The sequence below is a fragment of the Tachyglossus aculeatus genome, chromosome 12, assembly GCF_015852505.1.
Source record: "Tachyglossus aculeatus isolate mTacAcu1 chromosome 12, mTacAcu1.pri, whole genome shotgun sequence".
Classification (NCBI taxonomy): domain Eukaryota; kingdom Metazoa; phylum Chordata; class Mammalia; order Monotremata; family Tachyglossidae; genus Tachyglossus; species Tachyglossus aculeatus.
The window spans coordinates 22,170,766-22,191,238 of NC_052077.1; the positions used below are offsets into that span (position 1 = coordinate 22,170,766).

Sequence of the window (20,473 nt, forward strand, 5' to 3'; positions counted from 1 at the left end):
TGCTTTACCTCACCTCCCACTGTTTTTCCATTCCCCACCCCGATTCCCACCACTTTAGCATGTCTGCATAATAATAATGTTGGTATATTATATATAATTATAACTATATATAACTATATAACTGCATAGTTATATATATAATTACATACATATATACATACATATATACATACATATATATACATAGTTATATATAATTATATATAACATTATAATAATAATGTTGGTTAATATTATTGTAATAATAATAATGTTAAGCGCTTACTATGTGCAAAGCACTATTCTAAGCGCTGGGAGTAAATACAAGGTAATCAGATTGTCCCACGTGGAACTCACAGTCTTCATCCCCATTTTACAGATGAGGGAACTGAGGCCCAGAGAAGTGACTTGCCCAAGGTCACACAGCTGACAAGTGGTGGAGCCGGGATTAGAACCCACGACCTCTGGCTCCCCAGCCCATGCTCTTTCCACTGAGCAAAGCTGCTTCTCATGCTGCATAACCTAGGCACTTTGATACTCACCCCACCAAATCTGTAGATGTAATTTAAGTAACTGAAGTAATGTAAATGTCTGTCTTCTCTGCTAGATTGTAAGCCCCTAGAAGGCAGGAATCAGACCTACTAATTCTACTGTACTCTTCCAAGCACACTAAGTACAGTGTTTTGCAAAGGATAAATATTACTAAATATGACCAACATTAGTGATGAATCAGATGGTCCCAGGAGCCAAGAGTCCAGATTTTTCGGGGGTAGGTGAAAAAATGCTACCCGAAGAGGGTGGAAAAAAGCTAATTTTTCTGGGAGTTTGAACATAACAGGTTTTACAGAGTGAAACTGCAGTTCTATATTTTCCTAACAATGACAGCTGTTTCCTAGAAGTTGCACAGTGGTTTTGCCCCAGCAACAGATGACTGGTTAGAGAAGCAGCGTGGCTCAGTGGAAAGAACCCGGGCTTGGGAGTCAGAGGTCATGGGTTCAAATCCCTGCACCGCCACATGTCTGCTGTGTGACACTGGGCAAGTCACTTCGCTTCTTTGAGCCTCAGTTACCTCCTCTGTAAAATGGGGATGAAGACCGTGAGCCCCACGTGGGATAACCTGATCACCTTGTATCCCCAAGCGCTTAGAACGGTGCTTTACACATAGTAAGCACTTAACAAATGCCATCATTATTATTTATTATTATTATTATTATTTAATTGGGGAAAAAAGGAAGTGGCTGCAAAATTCATGAACTTTGATAAGTGAGAAAAAACAGAGCAGTTAAGTATTCTTTGATTAGAAGATCAGCCCGAAAATAATTTGAATAAACAGCTAATGAAGCCAGTGTGCTCTATGAGTTAAACTGAGCTCCAATTCATTGTGACTCTAAAAACTCTCCCAGAAATGACATGGGTTTCCCTGTGACTGGAAGGTTCTTACTATGCAGGCAATACTAAAGCACCTCTACCATCTGAGCCCCAACGGACAATGGTGTCTATCCTGTTATACTCTGCAACATCATCATCATCAATCGTATTTATTGAGCGCTTACTATGTGCAGAGCACTGTACTAAGCGCTTGAGAAGTACAAATTGGCAACATATAGAGACAGTCCCTACCCAACAGTGGGCTCACACTCTAAAAGGGGGAGACAGAGAAAAAAAACCAAACATACTAACAAAATAAAATAAATAGAATAGATATGTACAAATAAAATAAATAAATAGAGTAATAAATATGTACAAACATATATACATATATACAGGTGCTGTGGGGAAGGGAAGGAGGTAAGATGGGGGGGGATGGAGAGGGGGACGAGGGGGAGAGGAAGGAAGGGGCTCAGTCTGGGAAGGCCTCCTGGAGGAGGTGAGCTCTCAACACTCCACCAATCCCTGAACAAGGCCCTAGGCAACAAAGCACCATTCTAAACTCAATGGGTCAAGGATCTGTTGCTATCTCTAAGCATGCCTGCCACTTTTAATGGCTATATCGGCCTGTTCCTTCACAGGTCAGGTCAGCACTACCCAGATCTCACTTGGTAGGACCAATCTCCACCGATCTTGTTGAGGGTGGGAGATCCGGGGAGGGCAGGAAGCCACTGCCCCTCTGCAACCACGGAGGGTGAGGGGGGGAGTGGAGCATCCACTCCCCATATGAGGCAAAGGGACAATCACCAAAAAACGAGGAAGGAAAGGAAGAACTGAATGTGTCAAAATGAGGAAAAAGAAGACTGGAGAGAGAACGTAGACGTCCCGCTTCTGGATGGGGGGGTGGAGAGGTGAGGAGGGAGGGGAAGAGACGGAGGGCAGCTAGTGACTCTGTGAACATGCATAGTGAAGGTTGCAGTGGTTTCTTAGAGTGTTTGGGATGTGTGGGAGGGAGACAATTGGTTGCCACGAGATGTAGTGTAGTGGGTTAAGGTCAAATAGGTCAAAACACCTGCCTTTCGTTTAAAGAGCTACACCCCTTTCTGCCAGGATGCATGTTTTGGTCCAGAATTTTGGTAGAAAATTTGAAGAGATTTTCCCACTAACATAAGCCCGCTGGGATACAGGATGGTGCGGGACTGGTGGTGTGACAGGTGGATTCAGCTTTGCACATTGCGAGTTCAATATGGGCAAGAACACAACCTTTAGGAGAACGGAGCAGTATTAAGAAACCACTCAGACCTTTACTCTGTCCTACTAGTAGGGAAGAGAAATGGAAGCACAGAGGAGCCGAATGAGCAATGTAGCACGGTCACGTGACACCACAGCCCCCTAAGTCACTCAGTTTCTTAAAATCCAGGTACAGGAAAGTCTCATTACTTCAAAGCAGCAATAAAATGGAAAGAAGTGCTATTCTCCAGCAACCACATAGGACTGTCCAGCTACATTTGTGCTTATTCCAAATGTGGATGATCCATAATTCGTAGAGAAAATAAGGTCCTGTGAGTGCATTTCTAAGTTAGCTGGGTAATTTCACTCTGCTGCAATGAAGCTGCACAGCAGCCTAGGCCTGTGAGCCACCCAGGAGGAGAGGGAGAGAGGGAGCCTGCAAAGGGAGTAAACCCATCTACTGACAGGTAAATCAGGCCCATTCACAGGTTCCTTGTCTGCAGAAGCGGGCTTAAGTGCTCCGCTCTCCTGCGGTTACAATCATGAATGCCATGTTCAACACCAAATATGTCCATTGGGTGCAAAGAACTACACTATGTATTAAAGGAGGTTTAGGTTTGGGGAGTGTGCAATTTCTGTCAGACTAATAAACGGTACACCCAGTTCTCCTCTATAACACCAAGGTGATCTTGCAGAACCTACCTAAGGCTGTAGTACTCATCCCAAGCATACCCACGACCGCTTCTGATGCTGTGTCGTTACCCCCAGACAGACGGTTGGAAGAATGTTCCCAAATTCTGCCATGATGTCCTATCATCATCATCATCATTAATCGTATTTATTGAGCGCTTACTATGTGCAGAGCACTGTACTAAGCGCTTGGGAAGTACAAATTGGCAACATATAGAGACAGTCCCTACCCAACAGTGGGCTCACAGTCTAAAAGAGGGAGACAGAGAACAAAACCAAACATACTAACAAAATAAAATAAATAGAATAGATATGTACAAGTTAAATAAATAGAGTAATAAATATGTACAAACATATATACATATATACAGGTGCTGTGGGGAAGGGAAGGAGGTAAGATGTGGGGGATGGAGAGGGGGACGAGGGGGAGAGGAAGGAAGGGGCTCAGTGTGGGAAGGCCTCCTGGAGGAGGTGAGCTCTCAGCAGGGCCTTGAAGGGAGGAAGAGAGCTAGCTTGGCGGATGGGCAGAGGGAGGGCATTCCAGGCCCGGGGGAGGACGTGGGCCGGGGGTCGATGGCGGGACAAATACAGAGTAAACCATGCATTCTGGCAGGACTGGGTGCGCTCAGATTTATACAGAAACACTGGGTATAAAACCCAGCACTTAAACACACACACCTGCGGTAGTCCAGGGGACCATCATATGTTTGCCCACTGGTCAACTGGGGCAGCCACTGTGGTCGGGCTGCCGGGGAGCAGTGGTAAGTGCTGCTGCAGCAGCCGCAAGAACTCTGCCAACACTGCCAACTCCATCCATTCGTGCCAAGTTGAATGGTGAGTTGGCCCCCCTATGATTCAGATGCCAACCCTGCCCTCACTGGGCATGGGGGGCTGGTGGCCCCCTGCAGCCTGGCCAACAAGAGCAGGTGAGGAGGAAAAGAGCAGGAGTCGTGCAGGTGGAGGTGTCATTTTGGCAGCTGGGCTTCAATCAACCCATGCTATTTACTGAGCACTTAGCGCAGAGCACTGGACTCAAGGGCTCCGGCAGAAGGCCCAGTCACCCGGACAGGGACAGTTAGATGGGGACTTCAGGATGTAATGCCCATTTTTTAAGTTTTCTAAGCAAGACTGTATCTACAGAGTTCAACCCAGACAAAACAGATCCCAGCTCTGAGACTCACCACTCTTTGACAGTACGGTCTTGTTGCTTTAAATAACGCAGCAAATCATTGAGAATCCAACTGGTCACTTTCTTCGGCTCTGCCTTGGTTTCTTTCATCACATTCTGGAAAAATTCCATTAGGCCTTCCTCGTTCTGTGGAGACAAAATATAGTAACGGTTCAAGGAAAAAATCAGGGGGCCAAAGCCGAAGACACTACAGCTCTGGCTTTTCACCAAAATACTTTGAGAACTAGAAATCGCTTCCTGCTAGTAAGATGACCTGGAATTTCCACAATTCCCACAGCACCTAGTCTGAAGTGTGAGAGTTCTTAAAGAATACCTGGTGATGATGATGATGATCATGACCTTTTCCTGGAGAAGTTCTTGATGTCCATGGAAATGAGGAATACAAGAAATTCACACATAATCCAAAAATACTTTGGGAGCCAATGTTTCAATTCCATCTACTACTCTTTTTTTTTTTTTTTTACCAGATCACATCTCCCGCCTTTCCTTGGTTCACACTTTGAAACTAGTTCTAATATGCAGTGATAATCATCCAATAGTATTTTTTGATTGCTTACAACCAGTCATAGCTTTATTTTTCTTCCTTACTGGAAATAATCTGGGTTTGTCTGTCACCCCATTACACTGCAAGCTCCTTGAGGACAGAGACCTTGTCTTTAACTTCTGTATTTCTCCCATGCACTAAGCATAGTGTTCTACACATAGCAGGACCTTAATAAACATCACTGTTTGACTGATTGATAATTCTGCAAGAGCTGGGGAAGGGGAGAATTTGGGAGGTCAGAGACAGGTTATCCAACTTCCTGACAACCTGCCAGTCAACTGCTGTTTTTTGTTTACCCATGTCCTAAATGGCAGGGTTCTAAAATTGGGTTTTTGAAGAGACTCCAGCCTTCTAGTAGATCACTTGCCTGTTTAGTTAATCCCTTTCAATTTCTTCCTGTGGCCTGCATTTACCTCTAATTTTCTGTTCTAAAATTAAATATCTTCCTGTTGACTTTTTCCCCCAGCCCTGAAGGAAGAATGTTAGGTTTATCGAGTTGTGCTAGACTGTGAGCTTGCTGTGGGCAGGGATTACCTCTCTTTCTTGCTGTATTGTACTTTATCAAGCACTTAGTACAGTGCTCTGCACACAGAAAGTGCTCAATAAATACAATTGAAGGAATGAATGTGCTCCCCATTATCAAGTTTTCTCCCATGTACACCTCCAGCATCAGGCCCCATCCACCACCTGATGCAGGAGGCTTCCGTCCAGCACATGATGTATGACTGAAGATTAAAGGCTCAAACAGCAGAAGGGATTCGCCGAGGCAGCATCCTTTCAAGCAACCTGTTATTACCATTTTTGGCCTACGGAAAAAGTCCTCACCCTCGCCTAGGTTGAAGGCTCTCTTTCAGCTCTCTCCCCAGTACTCATCCTCACCCCTCTCCCACTACAGCCCAACCCGTCTGTTTCACTCCTCCAAAAACAACTTACCCTCTGTCCCTTGCTCTCATTACCAACCCTTTGCTTGCAACCCTCCCTCCTGCTTAGACCTCCTTCCCCCTTCACATCCGGCAGACCCACTGTTTTCTCCAATCTTCAAAACCCCATTTACATCACATCTTCTCCAAGAAGCCTTCCCCGACTAATCTCTCATCTCCCAAACCTCGAGTCCACCATACCAGCTAAGAACTTATGAGGCTCACCACAACCTGACAGCCCTTTCCCTACAGTTGCTTTCCCTACGCGTAATTTATTTTAAAGTGCAAACCCCTTGAAGGCAGGGATCATGTTTGCTTCCTCTGTTCTACTCTCCCAAATACTCAGTGCGTCCTCTGCGCAGAGTAAGTGCTCAATAAATACTAAATTCAGTGATTGATAATGGGCTCCATAACCGTTCAGGTCACACGAAGAGCTTGTGGCAAGACCAGGCTGGGCTTCAGGATTTGTTTTGCCTCTCCACCATGCTGCTTTTCTCACTACTCAGCTATTATTTTCAGTCTTATCTTCCTATGCAAGAAGTCACTGTGCAAAGAAGATAACAGAGAGCAAAGCTCAGGCCTATCTGCTACCACCATAGAAATGGCATTAAATCTAAATGGCTATCTTGTCTCTTACTTTCTTAGTCACTGAAATTAGGGAAGGGAGATAAAGTGGAACTTCAGGATGGAAAACACCAACACTAAGGTGAAAATGAGGGCCACTGGTGAATAAGATGCCTGCTGGAGGGCGCTTAACCAACCCTAGAAGGAAAATAGTTATACATCACAAAGAACGGCTTAAGTACCTGAAAATTAAAAGGGCTATAGTCTGCACAAATCCCACCCACTTCCACAGGGTTTATGGGAGAAGTCCTAAGGGAAAAAGCTGGTTTTCACTTTAAGTGACATCCAACTTGGGTCGGTCTCAGTAAAAATAGTCCCTTATTCAGGGTAGACATTTTCTTCATGCACAGTCTCCAGTGGCTATCAGTGGGGGCTCAACAGAGCCACTTTACTGATACAGAGAGTGTCCTCGCTGCCTCAGCTGCCATACAGTGTCAGGGTGGCAAGTGTGTGCAGGAGGGGATGAACTTGAGGAGGAGAGGGATATACCCAAGGCCAGGGGACTCAGATTCTCTTCCTCATAACCTAGACTGAGAAGTATGAAGAAGCTTCTTTCGGTTATGTTTCCTTAAGACAGAAGGACTTACCTATGCTCAGATTCCTCAAGAAGACTGGCACCTTTGCAGAAGTGGGTTTGGGTCAATGGGAGCATGGACTGTAGCTCAGGGTGCAGCTGGGATCGTCTGGAAATCACATTCCCTCTACAACATTTAAATGTATTCAATGGAATCTGCATTGAAAAGTTAGGAGTGAGGATAGCCATAATGTCTTGGTTGGTTGTTAAGCGCTTTAGGACAGTGCTCTGCCCACAGTAAGCGCTCCATAAACACGATCGATTGTGATGACGTAAAGGAGGGATGAACCTAAATCCAGTCGCAGAGACCTCTGGGCTGAGAACCTGTGCTGGGGAACTGGATATGGTGCTAGTGGCATGTGTGGTGCCATTCACACTCTCTGATCCTTGTTGATAGCGTTCCTCCAGGCACAGCGGATAAAATAAATAAGCAGAGAGAAAAAAGTGCAGAATAGTGCCAAGTGTGCTATGGACGTCAAAGGCAAAACTCACTTAAGCCACGTATTTTCAGGACTCCTGCTGAGCCCGTCCACTACATGAGATACTCCAGGCGTTTCTCTGGTCAAAAACCTTCACCACCGACAGTGAAGTCCAAGCAGAAACACCTCTACTTTTGGATACTTTGACTCCCCTGACCGTGGTGAGGTGTGGGTCAGATATTGGGGAGAGTTTGCAAATTATAAGACTGGACGGTAAACTCCATGACGGCAGGGATCATGTTTAACTATCTGTGTGTGTGCTTTGCACACAGTAAGCGCTCAATAAATATGACTGAATGAATCTTGGACTGTACTCCGGTAAATGGTTAGTGCAGTGCTCTGCACACAGAGAGCACTCAATAGATACTGTTGACTGACTGCATTTATGGCATTTATTGAGTGCTTACTATGTGCAGAGCACTGTACTAAGCGCTTGGGAGAGTACAATATAACAAAAATTACCAGATACGTTCCCTGCCCATAATGAGCTTTCAGATGAAACACTCTTTGGCCTCAGATGTGGTTATTACAATTCTCTGTTTCCCTTTTAAGGGCTTCCGGCCTCCCTTATTAAAATATTAGACTTGAGTTTAAGAGGATGGATATGGTATAAGCTTGTGTCTGGTCTCTGATTTCAGTTCAGGTACCAGCCTTAGGCCGTATGGGTCAGCTTATGGCTCTCTATTACCTTTCTTTTTTTGCTGCCTTAAAGTCATCTCCAACAGTCCTCCCAATAGATCCCAAAGCTGTTGATTACATCTCAATTTTTTCCAAAGTTTTTAAAAAGATACAAGGGCTGAAATTTCCAAATTTGGAATTGGACACAGAATTTTCCCTTTCATTAGTAAGAAAAGTATCCTTTCCCCCATGCTTAAAGTACGTTTTTTTAACCCCGATAATGTCCTTAGCAGTTTATACTGAGCAAAATTCCTATGTGGAAATCTTCATCCTTAAAAGGGGAACTTTTCTGAAAAGACTAAGTTACCAGCCGCTAGAAGATAACAGAAAGTATCTTAAAATCTTAACTCCATAATTCACTACTACAAAGCCATCTGTCGTATATTCATAAGCACACACCAGGAAGATAGCAGTTCTAGAACAAAGAGAAATTGGAAGGTCCCTTTTTATGGTATTTGTTAAGCATTTAACTATGTGCCAGGTTGGACACAGTGTCACAGCCTTAATCCCCATTTTTTACAGATGAGGTAACAGGCACAGAGAATAATAATAATAATGATAATTACAGTATTTGTTAACCGCTATGTGCCAGGCACTGTACTAGGCACTGAGGTGGACACAAGCAAATCAGGTTGGACACAGTCCCTGTCCCACATGGGACTCACAGTCTTAATCCCCATTTTACAAATGAGGTAACTGAGGCACAGGGAAGTGAAGTGACTTGCCCAAGGTCACACAGCAGACAAGTGGCGGAGCCGGGATAAGAACCCAGGTCCTTCTGACTCTCAAGCCCATCCTCTACACCGTGCTGCTCTAAACTAAATTATCCAGGGATGAACCAACTGAAGAGCTCCCAGTGACATTTCTGATCATTTCCCTAACGAATTATATTATTCTGCTCATGCTATAGTTAGGACCAAAGACCACCTAACCAGTCAGAACAATGAGCATAAACAAAAGCAAACATAAGCAATTTGAAGAGGGAAATTGGCTTTAACTGCTCAGAAAAAGTCACCATAACCCCCACACTCCCAAAAAGCCTACTGAAGAGACCAGAAGGCTGTCTAGCCCAAAATAGATGGGGAAGATCTCCCTTTGTTCTGCCCTAGACAGGCTGGTCCTCTGGTGAAATGAGCTGTCACTAGGAGAAAGCTCCCCTTTGCCAAGGATAGGTTTTCTAAATCCACCTTGAAATATTGCACACTTGAAGCTGGAGGCTCGGCTGAGTTACTGGGATGTGATGAATATATATTTCTCTACCCCTGGGTGGTTTTCTATTGGATGTATAACAGTAAGAGTCGGATTTTTGTTTGCCTTTTCGTGTCAGCCCTTTGATGAAGCCTCGCCAGGCTGGAAGTATGTACTCCACCGGGGGATACAAGGTCTCAGTCCTCAATTTAAAGCAGACGTGAAAATCTAAGATTGTTGTGGAGTAAGATAAAATCGGCAAGTCTGAGCGATGCTGTGCTGTTTTTGCCTCCCAGATAATGACAGATCAATAAAAGTTGCGCGCTGGGGCTCCACCGGGGCTGCTCTACAGCCCAATTCTGTCTTTCGGAGGCGTGCCTCATTTGGAATAAAGTTCTCCTCGTTTTTTGCCCGGCTTTACGTAGGCAAAAGCTAATTAGCTTGGCATAAGCCTCCAAAGTCTCCGGTGACTCGGCTAGTGCCGGCCATCTGCTTGCGTCCCCAGACGGTGAGCTGGTGATTTCGGGACTTGAGCATTCTATTAGCAGCAATGCAGAGAGGCCGTGACATAAAGGGACCTTTAATGTCCCCATCTTAAGAGGTAAGCGACTCAGCACTAATTTATCCACAATGAGAAAGAATTTAAGCTTCTGCTGCACAGCGAACCAAGTCCTGCGGCTGATTAGGGATTCTCCCCGTGGCTTTGGAGAAGCTTTACGTAGCAGGGAAGCCTGATCCAGCCTCCCGTGGCTTCGGCTCACGTACCAGGCTGCCCTTACTGCCCTACTGCTGGAGAGCATCCTTTTTTTTTTTACACATTTTAATCAACTTTCCCAGAGCAATAGTCAATTACACCCAATGCCAGTATCCTCTCTACTGCTGGGTGGCTAATAGGAATATTTAACTGCTAACAGTTTTGTTAGTTTATCGACACCAGTGTGATATAAAGGAGGACTAAACACCCCAGCAAACAACTCTGAGATGAAGTGCTTATTTTTTTTTTTTTTGATGGCATTTGTTGAGCGCTTACTATGTGCAGAGCACTGTTCTAAGCGCTGGGGGGGGATACATGGTGATCACATTGTCCCACGTGGGACTCACAGTCTTAATCCCCATTTTACAGATGAGGTAACAGGCTCGGAGAAGTTAAGTGACTTGCCCAAGGTCACCCAGCAGACATGTGGCAGAGTCGGGATTTGAACCCATGACCTCTGACTCCAAAGCCCATGCTCTTTCCACTGAGCCACGCTGCTTATCTTCTTATTATTTCAAACAACAGAATCATTCTCTTACTGCAACCTGACTCCAAATCTCATGTTTTCATTTAACCTTAATCTACGTAATTAAGGATAAGAAAGTTCCCTGTTGTGATGGACTAACTCTGTTCATTCATTCATTCAATCGTATTTATTGAGCACTTACTGTGTGCAGAGCACTGTACTAAGCGCTTGGGAAGTACAAGTCGGCAACATATAGAGACGGTCCCTACCCAACAACGGGCTCACAGTCTGGAAGGGGGAGACAGACAACAAAACAAAACATATAGACAGGTGTCAAAATCGTCAGAACAAATAGAATTAAAGCTACATGCACATCATTAACAAAATAAATAGAATAGTAAATATGTACAAGTAAAATAGAGTGATAAATCTGTACAAATATATACAAGTGCTGTAGGGAGGGGAAGGAGGTAGGGTGAGGGGGAGGGGGAGAGGAAAAAGGGGGCTCAGTCTGGGAAGGCCTCCTGGAGGAGGTGAGCTCTCAGTAGGGCTTTGAAGGGAGGAAGAGAGCTAGCTTGGTGGATGCATGGAGGGAGGGCATTCCAGGCAAGGGGAAGGACGTGGGCCGGGGGTCAACAGTGGGACAGGTGAGAACGAGGTACAGTGAGGAGGTTAGTGGCAGAGGAGTGGAGGGTGCGGGCTGGGCTGTAGGAGAGAAGGAAGGTGAGGTAGGAGGGGGTGAGGTGATGGACAGCCCTGAAGCTGAGAGTGAGGAGTTTTTGCTTGAGTAATGGTGGCATTTGTTAAGTCCACATTATGTGCGAAGCACCGTTCTAAGCGCTGGGGTAGACACAAGGTAATCAGGTTGTCCCACGTGGGGCTCACAATTTTAATCCCCATTTTCCAGATGAGGGAACTGAGGCCCAGAGAAGTGAAGTGACTTGCCCAAAGTCACACAGCCGACAAGTGGCGGCGGTGGGATTAGAACCCAGGTCCCATGACTCCCAAGCCCGGGCTCTTGCCACCGAGTCACGCCGCTCCTCCTCCTCTAACGCTAACACTGTTACCATCTTGCATCTCACAAAGGGCTCCCAATCACAGTTTATCCAGAGTCCTTAAGGAAGGTGACACGCATGAAAGAGGTCAACATGAACTGCAGTCAATCGCTATTTATCGAGCGCTTAATGTGTTCAGATCACTGTACTAAGCACTTGGGAGAGTACACTATAAAAGAGTTGGTAGACATATTAATTGCACACAGAAAGCTTACAGTCGAGACAGACAGTCATGGATATCAATAAATATGTTACAGAGATATACATAAGTGCTGTGAGGGTGATGGATGAATAAAGGGTGCAAATCCACGTGCAAGGGAGACACAGAAGGGAAGGGGAGAGAGGAAATGATGGCTTGGTTGGGGAAGGCCTCTTTGAGATGTGCTTTTAATAAGGTTTTGAAGGTGGGGAGAGTGATCGTCTGTCAGATACAAAAAGGGATGATGTCCCAGGCCACAGACCGAATGTGGGCGAGAGGACGGCAGCAAGATAGATGAGACTGAGGTACAGATCTTTGGGGAGAGTGGAATTCAAGAGAAATAAGGGTGGACTAAAACACTTGTGGAGGAAAAACCAACAGCATCCATCCAGAGATCAGTTTGAGGCCTCTTGGGGTATTATAAAATAAAACAAACCTGGCTCCCGAAGGCAGGGAAGAGCCTGGTTTGACAAAGAGGAGTGAGGAGGGCATTCCAGGTTTGGGGAATGCAGTGTATTTGGAAAGCAACTGGCTTGGAAACTGAAGATAATAAAGTTGGTTTGCTTAGGTACGGTAGCGGGCATGAACTGGTGTGCAGTGGGACATGAGTAAAGCTAAGAAAGAAGATAGAAACTAGATGACATTTGATTAGACACAAGAAGGGGAGTTCCATGAAACAATATTTTTTTTAAATGGTATTTAAGTGCTTAGTATGTGCCAAACACTGGAGTGGAAAGAAGCTAATCAGGTTGGACGCATGTGTCCCACGTGGGGCTTACAGTCTTAATCCCCCTTTAACCGATGTGGTCACTGAGGTATTGCAAAGTTAAGTGACTTGCCCAAGGTCACACAGCAAAGTGGCAGAGCTATTAGAACCCAAGTCCTCTAGCTCCCAGGCTAGTGCTCTTCCCACTAAGACATGCTACTTCTCTACAATGATTGATTGAGGAGGATGATTCCCACTGCTGTACAGGTTTGAGTGGGAAGAGGACTGGTGGCCGGATATTCAACAAAGATCAGGGCTAGGGTTTATCTTTTATTTTTCTTGAGGCCCGATATACACCATAGTCAATCCCAACAGGTCCCAGAAGAAAGTGGTTATGACTTTAACCTGCTGAGGGAATAGGGAAATGGGATAATGCACTATCTCCATGAATTTGTTAGTAGTTCCAGATTCACCACTGGTGAATCCACTTTTTATCATAGTTTGTTGTGGATAGGGAACGTGACTACCAGCTCTGTTACACTGTACTCTCCCAAGTGTTTAGTACAGAGCTCTACACATAGTAGGTGCTCAATAAATATGCTTGATTGATAGTGTCAATGTATGAAAGAAGTGCCTCTCTGTCTCTGCTTGTAACACAGAGGGGTCATGGTGTGGAGGAACTGATCTCACTCAAATTCTTAAACGGCACAAGACTGTTTATTCTGCTCAACTTCTTTCCAGTTTGAATGATATCTATGCTCCATGTGCAATCCTGAGGAACCTTCTCACTAACACCTTGTGGGCAGCCTGGCGGCCCTGCCCAGATGGGTGTGTGCACATTGTGTGGCACACTGTTAAGGTCAACTTTCATGTGCTCTTTTGCTCTGAGGCCAACGGTTCTTCAGCCCCTTGCTTCATATCCAAAAACCTTCTTTCACCACTGTAGGAATATCAAATATCCCACCGATTCATTTTCTGCTGTCAGACTCAGTCCCAGCTCTGTTTGTTATGCACATCACTGAGTGATACCATTTTGTCTGCAGCCTATTCGTACATTTCCCATTAAAACGTGCTTAAGAGGCAGAAGGTTGGAATGATCAATTTCCTGACTAGCTTTCTTTGGGAGGAAAAAAAAAAAGAGGGCTGGAGGAAGAATCTGATAAGTTTTTAACACCCCTCAGGAGCAGAAACAAGAAAAATGGCTCCTTTCTGATACCCCCGTCTTGCTTCAATATGCTGAAATCTGGGCAACACCTTAATGCACAATGTCTACAAGAGATCCAGGCTCACCATTCACAACATCCACCAGCCCAAATTTTTAGGTGGCCATGACACTTGCTAGATGATTGCTCAGCCTACCACGGTGGTAACTCCTGAAGCTGGAAACCACACCCTAACGGAGGACTTCGGCCAGCTCTGCCTACACCAGCAATAGGTTCATAAACAGGGTTTCTGAGGTCACATCACCTCTCACTGGTAGTAGCAGGAGTAATAATATTTATTAAGCCCTTACTGTGAACAGAGTGTATCCTACTAAGTGCTGGAAGACAATATAACCCTTAGTACAGTGCCCGGCACAGAGTAAGCACTTAGCAAATGCCACAGTTATTATTATTATTATTATTGTTATTACACAAGTGGGAATCAGACACAGTCCAACCCTTGGCCAGGGGGGAGTGGGGAGAGAGCTCACAATCTCATCTCTTTCATAGCACTGAATAGAGAGAGTCATCCTGCTCCTTCTGGAAGAATATCTACCAACTCGTATTGTATTCTCACAAGCCCTTAGTACAGTGCTCTTCACACAGTAAGCACTCCATAAACCCTATTGCTTGATTAATCCCCAGGGCAACTAAGAACAAAACATCCATGAGGAGCCAAACACATCTGACACATACCCACCTCTACGCCTATTATCAACCATGAACAACTGAAGCCAAGAGGGATAGCTCTATACCACAAAATACGCCACAAAAATAAGCATGGACCACAGTCCCAGGCTATGTGAAAATGCCAAAGAATCCTTACTGAAAATCAAGCAGCTGGTCAAAGAACGGTATATATTACTATTTTCTCTCTTCTAGTCCATCTGGGCTTGGCTTTCATAAAAATCTGCACCACAGGTAGATGTTTTATTCTCTATGCTTAATGATATGGGGAGCAGTAAAAAGAGAAGAGACTTGTTAGGGTTAGCCTGGCATTTGTGAGTAGGGCCGGAACACAGTTTGTAGATAAATAGAATTTTAAGCACTTAGTACAGTACTTTGCACACAGTAAGCACTTAATAAATACGACTGAATGAATGTATGAATTTTGCAGCCTAATGACTTTCAAAAATAAGTGTTACAGCTGAGAGAGAATGCTGGGACTTTCTACCTATTTGTGTGGATAGCCCCCATCATCCCAGGCTGTGAGGCGGGGAAGGAGGAAAAGAAGCAGGTACACTTTCCTGAGCAGAGTCTTCCTAGCAGAGAGGAAAATGGGCAGGGCATCTAGGTTTGAACCTGGCCAGTGAGACCCCCCCCCCCGACCCCACTTCAACCACCTTCAACCACTCACTTTCCAACACTGCTCTTAAACAGTCTCCCATATCCTATCCTAAAAAAACCCTCCCTTGACCCCATGGCAGTCTGCAGTTATTCCTGCCATCTCCCTCCTGCCATTCCCCTCCAAACTCCTCAAGCAAGTTATTTACCACAGCTGCTCCACTTCCTCTCCTAGATCCACTCCACAATTTGGCTTCCGCCCCCTTCACTCCACAGAAACTGTCCTCTCTGAGGTCATGGATGACTTCTTTCTGGACAGATCCAATGGCCCCTATTTTGTCCTACTGGCTGCTTAAAGACTCTGGGCCTACTTCTAAAACCGAAGGACTACGCCAGCAGCCTCCAAACCTAGGTCCCCACAAGGATGATACTGAATTCAGACTGTCTCATTGCAGTGGCAGCCTCTCCCCTCCCAACAACCACCAGAAGCATGGCTAGCTCTTTCCAGGCAGGCCAGTGCCCAGAGGGCTCTCTTCTCAACACATGACAAAGCAATTAGGACATTACACCTAGCCAACCTGACTGGTGACTAGCCTTTTAAATATGCTTTTCAAGCCCTGAAACCATTCACATGTTAAAGCCAAGCCCACTGCATCCGCACATTGCTAGGCTATGAGAAAACAAGTTTAAGCCTGCAGAACCCAATCTCACATGACCACATCCCCTCTCAAATTCTCCTGGAAATTTCACATGCAGGGAGAGTTCATTTCTCTTTGGGTCGTCACTTGATTTCTTTTACCATGTGGAAATGAACTGATTTCCTTGATTTGTGAAGCGAATATGCAAAAAATGAGTCAGCAGTCACATCTGAAAAATATACCCCTATCTGAAAACCACATCCAGATCTGTTCATGCAGTAACACACAGAATTCAAGTGAAATACAGTGTTCCATTTTTTAAAGGAAGGACAGCTATGCTGGGTCAGCAGAGAAACTGACTCAACTGACATAATGTTGGGTGAACTACTGGTAAAACTAGCTGGCTCAAATAAGCCCACTCTGGGAATAAACACCACACACACACACACCACTTGTCTGATGTGTGACCCTGGGCAAGTCACTTCACTTCTCTGTGCCTCAGCTGCCTCATCTGTAAAATGGGGATTAAGACTGTGAGTCCGATGTGGGACAGGGACTACGTCCAACCTGATTTGCTTGTATCCACCCCAGTGCTTAGTATAGTGCCCGGAACATAGTAAGCGCTTAATGAATACCACAGTCATTATTATCACTAAAAAACATCCCAAGGTTGAAATCAGTGAAAATTGTCTGGTAGGTGGAACAGCCCTAAAATAGCTAATGTCCTCGATAAATACACTGCTCTGATCTTCTTAAACATGGAGTTATCATGATCAGTTGTTGATTGGGTGCTCACTGTGTTCAGAAGACGTCTGTGGACGTGCATTAAAAATAAATGACACGGCCTTATCCTCAAAGCATTTACAATCCTGTTGCAACCTTTCCGAATACCTACAAATCCTTTTTGGAATGAATCGCCTCAAGTGTGTAATGCTACAGTTAAGTCGGTGTGGCCCTCTTAAAACCCAACTGTTTTGGAAAGTTGACCGTCTTTGTCATCACTGTCTCCCAACCAATTATTTAGAGAGCCTTGAGAAGTACCTCCAGGGAACTAATTTCTTAAGACTCAGAATCCCCTGATCATTTGAATCCAAATGAAAGTACCTCTATTGTGGTGTATAAAGTCCTGAAATGCATCTCTCTGGGTCTCCCACATGCTAGATCATCATAAAATACTCAGGGAAGTGGAGAAGCTTTCTTATAAGAAAAGACTGAGAGGATTAGGCCTCCTTCATTATCATCAGCAGCATGTGATGAGAAATCTACTCTGTGCAGAGCACGGGACTATGGGTTTGGGGACATGATGATGATAATGATGATGGAGTCTCCCGGAGAAAACAGGGACCAGCCTTAGTGCTGACGTTTCCAGCCCAATTACCTTCTCCAAAAAATTGATTAGGATGATAGTGGTTTATGTGGAGTCCCTCACTCTCTCTACTCCCTACCGGCCATATTCCCACTTAGTAACGTACAACAGAGGTGAAAGACGCGGTCCCTGTGCTCAAGAAGCTAACAATCTTGTTGTCTGGAGAGGGAGAGGCTGAGATTCATCCTACAAATCCATGAAAGTTGTGGACAAGGTGAACAAGAATCGCTGTGGACCAAATACCACAACACCATGATCACCCACGGATGTTTGAAGGTTAGAAACAAAACAATCTTCATTTGGCTGGCGAAAATTTGTTAATCCAGGAAGTTATGCAGGCAGAAATGATCAGTAAGTAATCAATCAATAGTATTTACTGAGGTCTATAAGTGCAGAACACTGAACTAGGCTCTTCGAAGAGTACCTGGTCCCTGCCCTCAAATAGTAGTTGTAATGGTCTTTATTGAGCATCAGTAGGTTCAGTAGAGGTTTGGGGTGAATGGTCTATAATATTACTAGAGGGACAGTTAGAGATATAGTGGGGAAAAAAATTAGGGATGCTAGATGAGCCATCCTTAAACATTTGGATGGACGCCAAGGAGGACAACCATTGCATGGTTCTTCCAAGTATCTTGTTGCCACTGTCAGAGAAGAATTCTGGGCAAGATAAACCTCTGATGTGACTAATATTATTATTATTATTATTAATTGTATTTATTGAGCGCTTACTATGTGCATAGCAGTTCTTTTTTGTGCCTAACAGCATTTCTTCTGTTCTTGAATGTAATCAGGTAGGAAATGACTACAAAAGCAGTTTTGGCTAGAACGCCGTTAATGAATGAGGTTTAATATGGCTAGAACGTAATGCAAAATATTGGCAGAAACAGATAAGCATATTTGAGCTATGACAGTCCAGGTGGATGTACTAGACCACATTTTCCTTAATTTGCATATGTCCAGAACATAACTTCTGCCTTACAGGAGACACGAGGGCACAGGGTCAAACAAATGGAGTCTGAATAGACTCAAAAAATCTTTAGCTGTCTAAAAACAGCCACTGTTACTTCAGATGCTTTTTCCAAAGTACTTCAATTTAAAATGCTAAGATCATTTTTATCTTGGGAAATGACTTTATACACATTTGGGCCAAAAAGCAAACTAGGGCCTTTGAAGCTCTCGATACCCTAAGGACATCTTTGAAAAATAATCCATTTAGCAACAACTCTGCTCATAATATCTTTTCGGTTTCTTTCTTCCTTGGAGACCACCTAACCTTTTCTGTGATGTCACGAACAAAGGATTATAACTTCAAACAGAGAAAAAGCAGCTGGTGAAGATGGAAGTTGTTCAAATAAACCACTGGATGAAAACATCTTTTGGATTAACACAAAGGGATCCAGGGAGTCATAAGAGGCACATAAGACGGTACAGGTTACTTAAACGGATATGCGTTACGATAGCATTTTTCAAAGTCCTCTTCAGCTATGTCAACTTAAGGTTTCTATACAGCCTCACAACCTCTGTGGATCTCAAAGTACTGGTTTACTATTATATTATTATGAGAATGGGAAGCGGGGTGCCCTAGTGGATAAAGGACGGGCCTGGGAGCCGGAGGACCTGGGTTCTAATTCCGGTTCCACCACATGCCTGCTGTGTGACCTTGGGCAAGTCACAACTTCCCTGTGCCGCAGTTTCCTCAACTGCATCTAGCCTGATTAACTTGTATTTACCTTAGCGCTTAGAACGGTGCTTAACATACGGTAGATGCATGCGTAAATACCATTAAAAAAACTCAGTGTTCTCTTGGAGATCTGTTAGATTAGTTTAACTTCTAGACCTGATGATGATTTTGCTTCTTCCATCTTCAAGGCTGAATGCTCCATTAATAATAATGATAATGATAATAATAATGATACTACTACTACTCCAACTACTACTAATAATTGTGGTATTTGTTAACTGCTTACTATGTGCCAGGCACTGGGGTCGTTACAAGCTACTCAGGTTGGACACAGTCCCTGATCCACATGGGGCTCACAGTCTTAATCCCCATTCTACAGATGAGGTAACTGAGGCACATAGAAGTGAAGTGACTTGCCTAAGGTTACACAGCAGACAAGTGGCCGAGCAAGGATAAGAACCCAGATTCTTTTGACTTCCGTGCCCGTGATCTCTCCACTAGGTCATGCTGCTTCTTATTATCCATATTTTTCATGTAAGGAAATAGTGAGATCAACTTACTGCCTCATCATGGCCTGGCCAGGGTAAAGCACAGCTGGAAACATAGCTTACCCCATTCAGTGGTTGAATCTATTTTCCAGTCCTACCTGTTCTACTGATATTTAATGAATAAAAAAATCAGCGTGGAGATACTGCCAATGCATTTCTTATTCATCAATATTGTACTGTCTGTGAATAGTCTCTACTATGTACTTCAAACACTAATATAAATCTATTCACTCTACGGATCCTCAAAAAGTACTGACCAATGACACCAATTCAATTGGTTGGAGGTGCCCTGTACCGATGGAGCTCTCAGTGACACTTTTTACTTCACAGTAAGGGTATCAGCGGGAACCAAAGTTTCAATCGTCAGTGAAAGAGACAGCACAATCTAGCAGGAAGACCCGACAGATGGGGATGAATCACTTTAATATAGCTTTGCCTCAACTGATCCACTGGGGGCGAGGGGGGATAACTCCTGCCTCTAACTCAACAAGATGTAGAAAAACGCCAAATGAAGCCCTTGTGAAAGTGATTTAGACATTTTGGAAAAAGACACTGATATTGACAACAATAATGATAGAGTGTCTAAAAGGTCCCTCTTGAACGTACTGCAGATGATAAGTAGGACAGTTTTTCAAGACAAACTTACATGTCAAAAGTCACACTGGCTGTATTCCATAGTGGCTAGGGCATCTGCCTGGGAGTCAGAAGGACCTGGGTTCTAATCACAGCTCTGCCACTTATCTGCTAGGTGACCTTGGGCAAGTTGCTTAACTTCTCTGTGCCTCCGTTGCCTCATCTGTAAAAATGGGGATTAAGACCCATATGGGACATAGACCGTCAACCTGATTAGTCTGTATTTACCCCAGTGCTTAGTACAGTGCCTAGCTCATAGTACTTGCTTAACCTTAAATACCTTAAGAACATATTTATAATGGTAAGGCTAAGATATACAGGAACTTTGGGTAACGGTGTGGTTCCCTGGGCATCTATGTATGATAAATTGGAACTTTTGATACTACCTATACTTGACAGAACTACATGTCTATTGGCACTCTGTTTCCAAATCCCCAGGTCATACAGAGATGCTTTCTAATTTTCAAGGTACAAATTG

At 44.3% G+C, this 20,473-nt stretch overlaps 1 protein-coding gene across 1 annotated transcript in view; it reads right to left on the reverse strand.

The window, feature by feature from the left end:
- Positions 1 to 20,473, reverse strand: part of GATB (glutamyl-tRNA amidotransferase subunit B) — a 73,410-nt gene that overhangs the window by 9,195 nt on the left and 43,742 nt on the right. The window contains exon 10 of the mRNA XM_038755049.1: positions 4,449 to 4,582. Within this exon, the coding sequence (XP_038610977.1) occupies positions 4,449 to 4,582 (134 nt within the window). The remainder of the gene's footprint in view (positions 1 to 4,448; positions 4,583 to 20,473) is intronic.